This window comes from the organism of the source record quoted next, unplaced genomic scaffold, assembly GCF_019419815.1.
Source record: "Pyrus x bretschneideri cultivar Hongxiangsu unplaced genomic scaffold, Pyrus_bretschneideri_v1 Contig26, whole genome shotgun sequence".
NCBI classification, from domain to species: domain Eukaryota; kingdom Viridiplantae; phylum Streptophyta; class Magnoliopsida; order Rosales; family Rosaceae; genus Pyrus; species Pyrus x bretschneideri.
In genome coordinates, this window is record NW_025999568.1 from 80,982 (window position 1) to 96,619 (window position 15,638).

Below are 15,638 nucleotides of genomic sequence, written 5' to 3' on the forward strand. Positions count from 1 at the left end.
TAATGAAAGCTATAAGCGTCTTATGAGAAAAGATCAATTGTTTGATTTCTCATAAAGATGTAAATGAATCTTTTGTTTACTAGGTTTACAAAAGATTAGTGGGAGTTGATCATATTCCTAAATTTGAATATATATACATGATATATATTAATTTTGAAAATGAAAGGAATTCTTCATCGTTAAAGTTATGACTTTAAACATTCTATAATGATAGAATGTATATGGGAGACATAGTCTATATACATGGGATGGAAATCTATAATGATAGATTTCAAGATATAATTGGATTATATCAATCCCTAAAATAGACAAGAGATGCTAGGAAGTTTCTCATATGATGATAAACTTCAATTAGAATGACAATTCTAGTGAGACTAGGAAGTTGTTCTTCTCAAAGGGAATATACCCTTTGACTCCCAAAGAAATAATGCGTAAATAGAATCCTTTATGCATACGCAGAAAGGTGATTTATGTATTTCATATTGTATGAAAACATTGATATAAGTTGTACCTAGAACGGTACAAGATGATATCAGTGCAAGCCCAGGATCAGAACCATGGCAACTGTCAAGTGAATCCTTAGGTATTTAAGAAATACTAAGGATGGATTCCTCAAGAATGAGGAAGAATTAGAGTAACGTAATGGAAGCGTAAATGTATTAGATTATGAATCTAATCCATCATAGAATATCTCTTCATTATGAATGAAGTGATAATGAGATATCTCTTTATTATGACTAAAGAGATATTTGGGTGGAAACGTTAAAAGTAAATGACTTTAATGTGTTCCATCATGTATGCAAAATATATTGCCATATAGAAGCTTACAACATTGTTGTTTGGATGGGAAAGTTCATTCATGAACTCTCCATTCGGTTCCAACCAGAAAGTGTATGACACTAATGGGGCGATAGCTTAAGCCAGGGAATCAAGGTCTCATCAAGGTCCGAACTCAAATGAGAGACTGAACCACATGATTGAGAATCATGTATAATGGTGACGTCGTTATTCTCAAGGTTGCTTCTATGGATAACATATAGATATCCATTGTCTAGGCCTACTACTCAGCCATTTATGAAATGACTACAGAAGAGGTATCATCACTGATGACTAAGCTGATTGGCTCTAGTGCAAGTGGGAGATTGTTGGAAATGTGCCCTAAAACCAATCATATGATGATACTTTATGGACATTTCACATGTTAAACTAATCTAGTTTAATATTAAGGGCAAACATTATTGTTTGAGCCGTCTCATATAAATGTTATATGCTTAAATGATAAGTCCAAGGAATATGTGATTGGAAGAATGCGATCTAAAGAAGTTAGATTCATGAGACCATTCTTTCGTTGACACATCCTAAACGTTCCTGATCATAGGATTGTCAATTGTGCATTGACAATCCGTTAAGATCAGTACGTGCTATGTCTTCTCTCAGGGAGAGTGACTAGTCTCGAGTCATTGGTGTGTGTGACATCAAGACAAGTACGTAGGTGCTCAATAGAGAATGAGTTCACTGAACACGATCAACGAAGAGTTCTCATATTCATGTCACATGAGAACTCATGGTTGGGATAATGCAAATTAGTCTTTTGACCTGAGGCATCACAGTTGTCTTGTGGTTAGGTCCTTAATCTTTGATTATGTCAAAGTCACTCCATCATGAGGGTGTCCACGGCATCGTTGGGGTTAGGCCACTTAGCCATGGAGGCAATTGAATGCGTAACCATGACATGCTGCTAGGCGTCAACCATGGTTTGTGGAAGCCCTAAAAGTGTATTATCACTAACGGGAGAATTGAAAGTAAGTTTCAATTCACAATCGATTTGAAAGAGTTTGAATCGCCCACTGCCTCGCTAAAAGGAACCTAATGGATCGTACACCGTGTAAGGTAGAGATTGAAGATTCAACGGAGATGAGTAAGAATAATTAAATGGTTTAATTGTTTATGGCAAGGATTAATTAATATGATTATTAATCAAACGAATAAGTTCGTTAAAAGACCTCGGGATAGTTTTGGACCTTAAGGCCCAATGGGCTTTGAATGTCAAGTCCATTGACTTAAGTTGTATGACAACTTAATGAATAATGATTCACAAAGGCCCAAATAGCCCAATAAATCCCATATGGCCGGCCATTTAGAGGAGGGTAGTGAACTTGGCTTAATTGCAAGTTTGCCACTCGATTGTGAGGTGGTATAAAGACATCTTTATAGCCATTTCTTCCTTAGGGTTTTCTTAGGAGTAAAGATGAGAACACAAACCTCCCTTTGCTCTAAAAGAGGCCGGCCACCCTTGAGGAAAACATCTAGCAATCTTACTTCCTCAAGGTCACTCATTTCTTCTACAATATTCCTTGGTGTGGAGACTTAGAGGTTCTCAATTTTGGGAACCTGGAGAAACCTTTTCATCCATCCAAATCCATGGATCTAAGATGCAAGGAATGAAGGCCCTCTCTTTGGGTGATTAGCCTTTGCTTATGCAAAGAGGAATCTACAAAGCTATTGATTTCTCAACTCACTTTGTTTTGAGTTGAGTCTTGGTTCACCTATCTACTAGGCTTTGAAGTTCATGGGTTAAGTTTTGTTTTTGAGTGCATATAAACATGATTCCGCCTTTTAATTGTTAATTGCATGTTGTTGATGTTGCTCAAATGAACTTGTTTTTCACAAATCTTCCTTCATTAAGCATATTCCTAGCCTCCTTTGATCTTCAAAAAACATCCATCCACCTTGCTCTATGCATGTTCTATTCGTTCCAAGCCCAAAACTGCTCTAAAATGCTCCAAATTGCCTTTTCTTGCCAACTTTGCCATTTGGATCTACAAACACACGAAAATGGCTTAAAACACTCTAATAAGTATAAACTAACTAAGTAAATGCAAGGAAATAGGCTAACAAAGTCGCATATATATGCTCCTATCAAATTTCCCCACACTTAGCTTTTGCTAGTCCCCGAGCAAAACAAAGAAAACAAAACACAACCTAAACCTTCCAACAATTGCCTCAGGGATTTCCAATGAAACATGACATGGTAAAATCACTACTCCCACAAATTTTAGCCATGCTTACCCTCGAGTATACATTTAACCGTAGTCACCACTCACTAGCTCGCATTAATCAATTAAAACAACATTTTAAAAGTAGTAACATGCCTTAGAGAATCCCTCAATTCCTCACCGGATATACTCTTTATTTTCACACAAATTTTCTAACTACACTCCCTATACTGAGTATATGTGAGAAGATTGATGTAAACATGTAGACTAACACTTACATATGTTATAACAAAGAAGGCACTTTTTGGAATTATTAATATAACATGCATATGATCTTATGAATAGAATGCCACTACTTAAACGCGAGAACCAAGGATACCATATGCTCGTACCAATTTCAAACTCCACATATTGAAAAACATAGCAATCAAGATAGAAGCCTAAGGGTTGTAACGGGGCTAAGGTATTGGCTAACAAAGAAGGGTAAGGATAAACAAAAGTTCTTAAAGCGATAGTAAGCAAAGTAATGAAATCAATACTTAGAATTCACTTTTGAATGCAGAAATAAACTTTAAACACGAAGGGAAGATTCACACATCACTTAGGGCCAAATTCAAACTTTTGGACCCTTTCCTCAACCACCAATACTTGTGAGTTCATTCTCACCTATTTCTCAACTCTTTTTCTTTCTTTTCTCAACTTTTTCTTCTTTTTTCTTTCTTTTTCACGTTTTTTTTTTTCTTCTCTTTGGCACACAAAACGTACAACCTCTTAGAATTCCAACGAAAAACCTTCCCCCACACTTATCTTTCTGCAAATTGTAGATCAAAAGGAATTCCCTCTAAGTCATGCTCCACTATTCTTTAAGAACAAGGGTATAGATAGTCCTATTCTAGGCTAGGTAAGGATAATGTGGCTAACAAAGAAAAGAGGCTAAATAAGGGTCAAAGGGGTTAAACCTACAATAAATATGCAAAGGGTAAGGCTTTTTGGCTCTGGTTTAACTAAACAACTTCATCTTGTTTTTTGTTATGCATTCAATTTTATGCTTTGAATGAAATGGGCATGAGTTCTAGTATTTGGATCTATAATGATGAAAACACATTCTAAGTAACAACCAAGTAAAGAAATAATGAGATCATGCAACGACTTTAGAAAACAAAAACATCACAGATTAATAACCCTCCAAACAAAGTTTAGGCTCAAGTCTCTCAGGGTTGTAGCATTAGTTGGAGTTCCTTCCTTCAAGCATGTTACAAAAACTGATATTTTTTTCTTTTTTGTGATTACATGTGAATTCGTAAATGACAACTACAACGAAGCATAAACCAAAGAGCATATCAAACTTCCATCCATGTTTGTAACTTTCTTTAACATTCATGCAATTAAAAACCAAATCCTCATCATTATGTTGGAAGGTACCCTAAGACACAAACCAACAAACAAAAATGACCCTTTTTTTTCAAAATTTTCCGATTTTCTGTTATAGGACACATTAAAACACTTCAAAACACAATAAAAACACTTAAAGAACATATATTTAAGTGTCCCAATATATTTAGGAATCCCTTTGGTAGCTGGAACATAAGTAGGAAAAGATTAGGATTGACTAAGCCAAGATAAGGTAGTTTGACTCTTGTTTCCTCCTTTGTAGCCGATTCCCTGTCTTCCAAATCTTGAATTAATTTCTTCCATATTCTTAGCCTTTCTTGAACTTCAATTTTGTCCATCCACCTTGCTCTAAGCATGTGATATCCATTCCAAGCCCAAAACTGCTCCAAATTGCACTTTCTTGCCACTTTAGTCAATTGGACCTACAAACACACGAAAATAGCTTAAATCACTCTAATAAATAGAAACTAACTAAGTAAATGCAAAGAAATAAGCTATCAAGGTCGCATAAATATGCTTTTATCAAACTTCAACCTGGATTGCTTCCTTCCATTTTTTCCAATCAATCTATGTCGACATTCATCAATGGAGCAAGGTTCGATGTCAGCACTAATCAGAATCTTAATAGCTACTGCAAATGCAGGTGCATCATCGACGATAATCTCATTCTTATTTATCTTGGTTCTCGAATGGTGGTTATGCCTCTTCCAAGAAACTATCATAATCTAGAATGACCCTATGCAATAGATCAGATGAGACAAGGATAGGATCCGAATTAGTTTGACTAGTTTGTGTCATTTGTTTCCACTTACAGGGATACGAATCCTTTGAGCCAACGGGTCTCTCACACTTCAAGGTAGGTGCATGTGATTGGGTAACCACTAGTGCACCCAAGCTTCCTAATAGGTTAGCGAAGTAACTGGTGATAACTAGATGGAACAACCTTCTTCTTATGTAACCAATTTCGGTCGAGGATGGTGTTTTGGGGAATCAAGCAATCCATCGCATGAAAGGTCAATAGTGGTTGTAGGCTTCTGCTTGGACTGCCAGTTTTATTGTTCTCAGATGCCAAACTGGGGCTCCGTCGATGGTGTAAAGGGTCGTTTTTCCCTTATTACCACTGTCAAGAATCCCCATCTTTTTTGCGGCGTCCTTAAATAGTACACTAATTCCTGAACCATTGTCGAACAAGATACGGCTTATTAAAGCATTGGAGATTGTATTTTGATGATGAGGTCTTCATCATGAGGTGAGTGGACATTTCTAGATCTTGGTATGGGAATTTCAAGATGTTAAAGTCGATGGCTAATGGTTTGTTAATGGAGGCCACCATTCTTGGTTTCTTACAAGCTGTATTTCTTTCTTTATGGGTGTTCCCAGGTATTCTTGCTCACCGTATGTGCAATTAACTCTAGAATCCTTTTCTTCGACACTGGACAGAGTGGAAACCCAGGAGCCTTCTGGATTTCTTGTGGTGTTCTTCAGGGTTAAGATGTTGAAGTGATTCTTCAAAAGTCATATCGACTACTTCTGTTCTTCGAGTATCCAATTCTTCGAAATGAAAAAATAGCTTCATTTAGGTTTTAGACGCGCACCTTCATTTTGGCGAGTGTAGTAGGTTCTTTATCCAGCAGGCTTTACCAAACACTTTCCAGAGACAAACAAATTTCCATGACGTCCTCTCACATCTTGTCTACGGCAATGACTCTATCGTATTTTTTCTAAATATTGCCTTGGAGGACGACAAAGTCATTGTTGTTAACTAAGCTTTCAAACATGTCAGTTGGCAAAGTGAGTAGCCAAGAGGAGTAAGAGTTCACTCTTAATGAAATCACCAATTATTAGAACCAAATTCACGTACCGCCGTGAGTGGTGGTTGTGCACAAACTCGAGCAACCTGTAAAACAATAAACAATGGTGAGCAAGCCTAAGATCGGTGGGTGGGGTGAGGTGGAGGTGTGCCCAATGGGCAAGAGAATTGAAGTGTTTAGATTGCGTTAGCAGAGATAAACCCTAGATGGGTGTATTTATACCATGGGAGAAAGACCTTTTTAGAATAGAACCCTTATTCAAAGCTGGGAGATCCTAGAGGATAGATATCTAGAAGTAGATATTGCACTAATTTAGGAGTTGTGATTACTTGTAGCGCACACCAATTCCTAGATTATAGGAACTCCAAGACATAAAAGATATGATTGTGTCCATATTCAGATAAGATTGTGTGTCTTCAGAAACAAGCATGGTCATCCAGTGGAGTCACTAAGACTCCACTTATTGCCTTGGAATAGGGTGATGGAGGCACCACAATTCCGTCTGATACAACTCCGCATGGAGATGGTGAATCCATCATTTCTGGTCCCGTCTGAGGTAACTGTATTCGGATCAGCCTTCTCTGGCCCTAGAGAATCATCATCCCACAGGTTCCATCCTTTCTGCAATAATGTCATGAAGACATTAGAAAAGGTACAAAATGATTGAAGGGCTAAGGGCTAGTTGTTGACCACTTGCCAATGCTTCGATCACAGGCATGTTTTTCGATCAAGCATTTGAAGGATTTTAGGCAGGAAATGAACTTGTTTTACCAGTAAATGATGAACACTTCGTATTCTCCTGTTTTTAGTGGTTCATCATTCTTTAAAACAAAACAATCAAGTAAGGTCTTATTACTAAGCAAATTCTTGATAAATTGGAAATGTGCTTCTGCGGCCAATTTTTGTTCATGTCTTTCGAGTGCCCTTTTATCAAAGAGGGCTTTCAAATTAGTTTCATGTGTCTATGATATGAGAGACTCATCGATCAGTAAACAGTTAGAGGCGGTTAGAGGAGTGTCAAGAAATGCAACAACATCAAACACTATGGGCACCATGGTACCAGGAAACATAATCATCATGTTGGAGGCTGGGCACCAAAAGTTGATAGCAGCAATGAGAAATTCCTGGTCCATGACAATCTTGTTACTCGAGATTTTGATGGCATCATAGATGCCTAGTCATTTCCAAGCAATACTAGAGAATCTTTCCATTTTTTCAACTCATAGAGGCTAGGTTGATGAAACTAATAGCCAAGCGGCATGAGGCATGGCGAATTTCCATTTTGTTCAATCATTGCTTTTGAGAAATGACCTAAGAAGGTTGTCTGTCATCATCGCGATGATGGTTTCAGGGACGGTGTCTGTATATGCGGACCTAGGTTCTAAATAGAAGATTCGTAAGTAATGAGAGATCTCGTGATGAAGTAAATGGCGGAACCTCTTACTGACAGCTCAATTAAGAGTTTCTCGCATAAATCAGAGTTGGGTTAATCAAGAGCCATTGCGAGCGAGGGAGAAGAAATGGATAGGTTGAGGAAATTGAAATTCTTCAAGAATTGGGGTTTTGTGTTTTCGAAGCTTTGAAGGAAAAGATAGATTTTGGATTTTATGTGGGCAAGGTTAGAATAGATACAAATTGTTCTAGCCTTAAAGAAATCAAGAAATTCAATCATTTGTAGTAGGGAAAATCGAAACACCTTGAGCCAATTTTCACGTTGCATGAGGTAATTTGGAGATTAGCGGTTATTCAGATGAGACCTTTTAGTGATTAAACTGTCTAGAAGTTATGGCGCATGAGCAGCCAAATTCAAAGAGTCATCACAAGAGCTTTACACGTGAAAACTAATGGAAAGGTGTGTCGGTCGAGGCAAAACTAGAATCGAGGCATTTAATGGAGATAATGGGCAATTTAAATAATATTCGCTTCTTAAAAACCATAAGGTCAAGTGTCCTTGGCTGAGGATTCTAGAAGCGAAGGGCAATAATTGGGCTTGAAATGACAGTTTAGGCCAAATAGGGTCAATCTGAGAGCCACAAACCTCAGCCTAGTAGGCAACCTTTAGGCCAATGGGCTTTCAACTTATAAATAGATAAATTTTGGCCGAGTCTTTATGAAGGAGGGCTTGTCAAAAGATCAAGTGTGGGTGGCTCGATCGAGTCCTATATAAATTGAAATTGCTAGAGATTAGATTAAACCTTGGATAAATATGATTTATCCCAAGGATTAGAATGCATGCGTGATTGGATAAAGATGAATGAGTCTCATATTGTCTATATGAATGAGTCTAAGTCATTATGACTTAGAGTTTTATGTACATAAAACATAAAACAGTTCTATGCATGATTGGATAAATATGTTTTATGTACATAGAACATAAATCTCTATGTATGTATAATTTCTTAGACTCTAAGTCATTATCATTATCATATTTTTTCCTCAATATGGTGTCTCATTTGAGAGGAGTATTCAGGTAGTAAACCACAAGGGGAGAACGAAAGAATATGTTTTACTTCTGGTTGATTTATAATCCAGCATTTTTCTTTAAGTTTCAATGTCTCATGTCGCCAGTTGATGGTGGGCAAGGCTCACCTGCCCATTATTTTAGAAAAAGGTTTGGCTCATTTAGTTAAATCTCAACAACTCATCGAGGGTAAAAAATGTGCGGGAGAAAATTTCCAAGTTGAGCGGAACACATCATTCTCACCCAGTCCAGCCCACATGTAAAAGCTGGTTGCAGTCCATTCTAGCCCACATTCAAACGTTTTCTCCTGAACAAAATACCCCCAATCAAAGTTTCCAAAAAAATAAAATAATACCCCAAATCAAAGGGTATTTTGCCAAAATTACAAATTTTGAGACTAATGACTGCTTTTTATTCTCTGGAAATTAAATGCAATGTCCGAAAGGAGATTTTGAAAATATTCTTCTTTGTTGTGTCTGAAATTTGTGTACATATCACATTACTGTATTAACTAAGAAACATTAAATGCGGTTCACCACTTTGAAGCCAAACTATGACATTATTGCTAGTAGAAAGTATCGGATGGCTTTGAGCAAATCAAATTCTGAACGTGCCGACTGGGAGGGACATGGAAGAACGTATCAACCAACGAACCATATATCGTCAACAGCAGATTTTCAGGGGCAAGACATTCCTGCATTTGGTGCAGACAAAGATTTGATCCTCGAGTTGCGATTAAGCAAGAAAGCAAGACAGAAAACTTTTAAGGATAAAAAGGAAGTGAGAAGAGTACATCAAAGCGAAAGATCAGCCAAGTCAAAAGTTCTTGATATAGCCTTGAACCAGGATTCCAGCTTCTTCTTCCTCAACTCTTCATCTAATTTTGGACGGAAAATGGTGGAAGTCTTGGTCCTCTCTTCACTAGCGAAAATCTCCTTTTCGCTCCAAACACCAACGGCTAATCCAGCAGCATAGGCTGCTCCAAGAGCTGTTGTCTCGATGTCAGCTGGTCTGACCACTGGGCTCCCCAACAGGTCCGCCTACAGAACAACAAAATGAAGAAAAAATTCAATCATTAACAGAATGAATAAGCTTTTACAATAGACGCGGAAGAGCATTTAGCCACTCGGGTTCTTTTTTCTGATCTTTATTTCATAACAAAAAAAAACACAAGATTAACCACAATTATTTAATAAACATGATGTCCACTGGCCTTTGGTTCAAGTAGTTAAGGGGGGTGATGCAAAGATAAGGCAACTGTTTTGTTCTAAAACTTCATTATTATTCCTTACTTTTCTACTCCTTTAACAAGTTTGGTAGCAGAAAAAGTATGAACAACAAATACAACAATTATAAAACTTAATCTGGTGGGTGAAACATATATTTCTCGTGGAACTCCAGCCAAATGCAAAATTGTTGACAGAAAAGATAAGAAACCGTATGAACTTCTTTCTACAAACAAATGTAGTCAAAGACTCTTTACTAACCATGTAAAAGCAAAACTTGTCATCTTGGCATGTTTTCATTTTATGTAGTAGTATATCTATAATTCTCTATGGAAAGCAGAGGATGGTTTGTTGGCAAAGGAATGAACGGAAAGCATTGATTATGTGCCTCATATTAATACCATAATACAAAAATATGACAGACGTTTATTGACAGTTCCATTTCTTGCTAAGGCACGCAACGCTAGAAGATGGAGCACATAAGCACAAAAAAATATCATTAGATTAAACTTCTCCATAATCTGACATGCTGGAGAAAATGTCAATACATATTTTCACCGTCAGTTCTCAGATTACAAAACTAATGTCTCTTTTGACATGAGAACAGCATAGCTAAAGAAAACGCCAACGAAAGCACAGTTGCTAAAATCATAGACAGAAAAAAAACAAATATTTCCACGGATGATTCAAAAACTAAAGAGGGAACAAAGAGAAGGCTGGTAAACCATGAGCAGAAACAACAAAAATGAAAAGGAAAGAATATGTGGCTAAATTGGTGGATTTGATTAAAATTGAGCTATACACTGCAAATTATAGCAAAAAATATGAAAAAAGGCCCGAACCTGAATCTGCATTAGAAGGGTATTAACAGTAGCACCACCATCCACTCTGAGCAGGAACTCTCCCTTCTCGTTCTTAACCTCTCCCTTCTCCCCTGCATCTTTGTGCATTGAATCCAGTACATCTTTGACCTGGAAGCACATACTCTCAAGCACTGCTCGACAAATGTGAGCCTTGTTTGTAAACCTTGTAATACCAATACAAACCCCACGAGCATCATCACGCCACCATGGAGCAAATAATCCATTAAAGGCAGGCACAAAATAAACCCCACCAGTGGACTCAACCTGTAAAGCCAAATCTTCAATCTCACTCGCGCTCTTAATGATCCCAAGACCGTCTCTAAGCCACTGAACCGCAGCTCCAGCAATAGCAATCGATCCCTCTAGGGCATAATTTGTCGAAGCTTTAGGGCCAAGTTTGAATGCCATAGTGCTTAGAAGCCCATGCGTTGACTGGATTATCTCTTCACCAGTGTTGAGAAGAATGAAAGCGCCCGTCCCATAAGTGCTTTTGGCCTCTCCTCTCCTGCAAGCTTGCCCTAACATTGCTGCATGTTGATCACCGAGACATCCAGAGATTGGGATTCCAGTAATTGGCCATCCTGTGTTAATTTTTCCAATAATCTCAGAGTTACTGACAATTTTGGGAAGAATTTCAGCTGGAATTCTTAAGGTTTTCAATATGGTACTATCCCACTCAAGGGTCTTGAGATTCATAAGCATAGTCCGCGATGCATTTGAGACATCAGTGACATGTATCCCTCCCTTGACACCACCGGTTAAATTCCAGATTAACCAAGTGTCTATGGTTCCAAAGAGAGCATCCCCTGATTGCACAGCTTCTTTCACATTATCCACATTTTCCAACAACCAGAGCAGCTTCAATGCACTGAAATACGTGCTTATGGGCAAACCGCATGTTTCCGCAAAATGAGTTCTTCCCCCGGATAATTCTTTCTCCAATTTTCTATTAGAAAAATAACCAGAATACTTACAATTATAAGACAGCTCCAAATTCTGAAATGACGATATGAAAGGCAGGGGAATTGAAATTTTCTTAAAAAAAACCAAACATGGGACGCATCAAGCATAAAAAATATTCACACCCAAACATCGGTCCCTGAACTTGTCACAAATTGGAGCAATATAGTTTTTATGGGTCTTCCAACCTTATTGTGCCTTTAAATCCTTAATCGTGGATGGAACTTCCAACAGTTTTATAGTTTAGGGACAAAGCTCCAATTGGATCAAACTCCGGGATCCATACTCCAATTTCCTATATAAATAACCTCATCAAATGAGCAGGAATCCAAAATTGAAAATATTGGAAACCCAGCTAACATTCAAATCATCCAAGAAAATCAGTACAGATTATATCTTAATTATCAATGGCCAAACAAAAACACTATCAATATTCATCAAAGTCCAAAAACAGCAAGCACCCAATTAAGGAACCCAATCGAGAAATCACAATCTGAGCATCTGCAGATCCTGATTTCAAATTTAAACAATTGCAGACAAGAAAAAACAGTGGAACAGAGTACCTGCAAATAGAACTGGTACGGACATCCATCCAAACAATAGCATTGTAGAGAGGGCATCCAGTGGACTTGCTCCAAACCAGAGTTGTCTCTCTCTGATTGGTCAACCCTATAGCCTTGAGCCCACTGTCCACGTTGTGCCCATCAGCTGTGGCCTTGTCGAGAGCCTTCGCCATGCAAACTCTCACACTCTCCAATATCTCCATCGCATCATGCTCAACCCACCTGCCGAAAAAAAAAAAAAACCATCCAATCCTAGAGCAAAAGTGAAAAAATGGACTCTTTGATCGATTCATTGATTCATTTGCTTACCCGGCTTCCGGGTAGAACTGAGTGAACTCGACCTGGTGGGAGCCAATTGCGCGGGCCGAACGGTCGTAGATTATGAATCTGGTGCTGGTGGTGCCTTGGTCAATCGACCCAATGAACACTTCATCTGGTTTTTTCGAGTCCTCTGGTTTTTTTGACATTTTTGTTCCTGCAAACTCCAAAGATCCAAACTTTTGTTCTGGGTTTTTGAAGAGGGAGGGAAAGAACAGAAAGAGAGAGGATTTTGGGAGAACTGGTTTCTTGGGTTGCGGACAAAGTTTATCCAACCACCATTAATGGGGTCACATTCAGTAATTGCAGAGATTTTTAAATTGGTTAAGATAAGATTGATGAATAAATTATGGAAATGCAGATATGGGAAACAATAATAATGACAAATTTTCCATTTTTTCCAAGAAATTTGATTTGTGGAGTGAAAAATTTGGATTTTTGTTTAGGCTTTTAGTACAGAGCTCCTTTGTCGGCGGAGAGTGAGGTTTTGAGTTTGTGTGATGTAGATTCTTCTCCGGAGTAGTTGGTTTGGTTGAACGACTTTGAGCGCCATTTATTGCCACATGGCGCCTCTTTTAATTTTGTGACGCACTTTTGGCTGTGATCTACCGCGTGCTTTTGACTTGGTGCGCTCCCTTCTCGTGCATTTTCACGGGGAATTTTGAAGGATGCATCTCGTGCTTCAAATTTTGAATGGCAACTCCAAAAGCAACTTGTATAACACGATGTAGACCATTATATAGTTGACATTTAACTTAAAGTAATTAAGGTGAGAGTACGCAATGTGAGAGGATTTGAACCCTTACTACAAAGTATAAGAGTCAAAACTTAGATAAGAGTGCAGCACAAAATGAAGAATGTTCTCATCCCATAATGATGGACACATTTTAACAATTAAAGGAACCTACATTAACACAAGTGTAGGTCAGCGTTTATCGATAATCATAAGTATATATTGTAAAGTACCCAACATATGTAGTAATTTAAGGATACGTGTACAACATAGTAAAAAGAATAATAATAACACATAGTTAATGCGCATCAAATTATGTAAGCACACAAGTCATGCAGAATTAACTATATGAACATGCTAGGTGTAAAATTTACGTTCTAGTACTACAATCACATGAAGTTGGGGCTAAGCACTCGCATACAGGTCCCAGTTGCCTAATGCAAAACTACTCTGGGACAGGTTGGCATACAATCACTTTGGAATAGGTTGACACCTACTCTGGTCCCAAAGTGAACGTAAATGGTGTATATGAACATACATGGAAAGCTGGTTCTTGGTCTGGACTATACAAATAAAGATAACATTGTACATACATGTAAAAATGAGCAGATAAAGCAATGGGTGTAGTCATACCATAGTTATACTCACATGTAATAATTAAATAATAAAGAATAAAACACTTATTATTTCTTAAGTATAATCGTGGTATGACACACAATCAAAACGCTTTTAAAGAAACTATATAATGATAATATTTGAAGGCAAAGACCCACTCACATTTACTTTGTGGGGTCGTAGTCGCTCAAATTAGGAAGAACAAGATCTCCGATAACAACTGTACCTAAGCAAAACCATTAGAAAAAGCTCCACTAAAACAATTGAATTTGAAGAAATAAAGTGTGAAAATGGAATCACATGTCGAAATACCCTTGGAAGGGACTTGTGTAGATGATAGGGAATTTACTACACACGCAAAAGGATTAAAAACTCCTGTGATACTTGCAAGAATGACAAGTTTATTGTAGTATAAACGGATCTCGCAAGGTTGTTCTCCATAGGGATTATTAAATAATTCGAAATGAACCAAATTCCAACTAATTATTGTAAAATAGATATTTGAGATAATTGATTTTCATGACCTAATTTAATAAAAGAAATTAAAGCTGAAAGAAAAGGAAAAGTTTTGGAGAAATCAAATTAAGAAATCACTAGGTTTCCACCATCACTTAGCAATCCTATGTATTTTTACTGATTACTTATGATCTACACATGCCACTTTGAAGGTTAGGTTTTCCTAATTGATATTCTACTTGGAACCTCCAACATAGAACGTATATCTAACTTGCAACCCGTCCGAACATTTGGATCAAATTCAAACATGAGAGACTCATTATGCTTCATGAAAACCCTTTGAAAAACCATGCAACCCTTAGGATGTGGTGTTCATCCTAAGTGAAATTACAATTATTAATCACAAGAAGCCAGCGCCAATTTCAGGGAACCTTCCGACCAAAATTGCATCAAATTACTTTTCTAAAGATTCTAATGGTGAACAGGCATTAAGACAATTGGATAGTTTTAATCACGGTGATTAATAATTCAAAGTGTGCATGCAATCAATCATAAGCAATTAAATAAAAATTACATATTCATGCTAAGGCTCAAGGTTTCGCCCTAGCAAAAAGAATTAGTTATGCATATTCATAATGAAAATTATAGAGAATATTATTGGAATAAAAGAAATGAAAACACCTTAAAGTAGAAAATCTCCAAGAACCCTAGCAATTACTCTCTATCTCCAAAGTTGCATAAAAGAAAGTGTAGCCAAAACTAAGAACAGCAAAAGCAATATATTTGCTAAGCCATCGCACAAACCCTAAAACATAGGTCCTTTATTCCAACTAGGAAACTAAATAATAATAAAATATCTTAGAAAATAAAGTCTTAATTAAACTAGGAGAATCTACCAAGTACTTGTCCAGCCACGTTTTAGCCTCAAATCTCCTCCAAATCCGGCCCATAATTTCTTGTTTTGAAGATCAGGACGTTTTGAACACATCTCCAAAAAGCCATAAAACCATCCAAGGCCATCTTAGGCTCCAAAAATGCAAGTCAAGCCCAAAACGTCACTATTCCAGCATCACGCATTGCTTATTTATTTTATCGCAAAAAACTAATCACTTGGTGGAAAAATCTGATATTTTGGTACAATCAAGCCAAGTGAATCACGAATATCCTCCAACTAGAATTACTCCAAAATTCATCCATTTGGCCACATTTTGCTTCAGAGGAAGTTGAATGTCCTATATTAGAAA

At 37.4% G+C, this 15,638-nt stretch overlaps 1 protein-coding gene across 1 annotated transcript; it reads right to left on the reverse strand.

Annotated features, from left to right (window-relative positions):
* Positions 1–9,049: 9,049 nt before the first annotated feature.
* LOC103927433 (glycerol kinase) lies at positions 9,050–13,079 on the reverse strand. Its single transcript, XM_009336353.3, has 5 exons — positions 12,582–13,079; positions 12,273–12,494; positions 10,729–11,695; positions 9,454–9,700; positions 9,050–9,354 (listed from the first exon to the last, which is right to left on the reverse strand). Exons 1-4 carry the CDS (start codon positions 12,737–12,739, stop codon positions 9,455–9,457), a joined length of 1,593 nt encoding a protein of 530 aa, XP_009334628.2. The 5' UTR covers positions 12,740–13,079; the 3' UTR covers positions 9,050–9,354; position 9,454.
* Between the last annotated feature and the right edge of the window lie 2,559 nt (positions 13,080–15,638).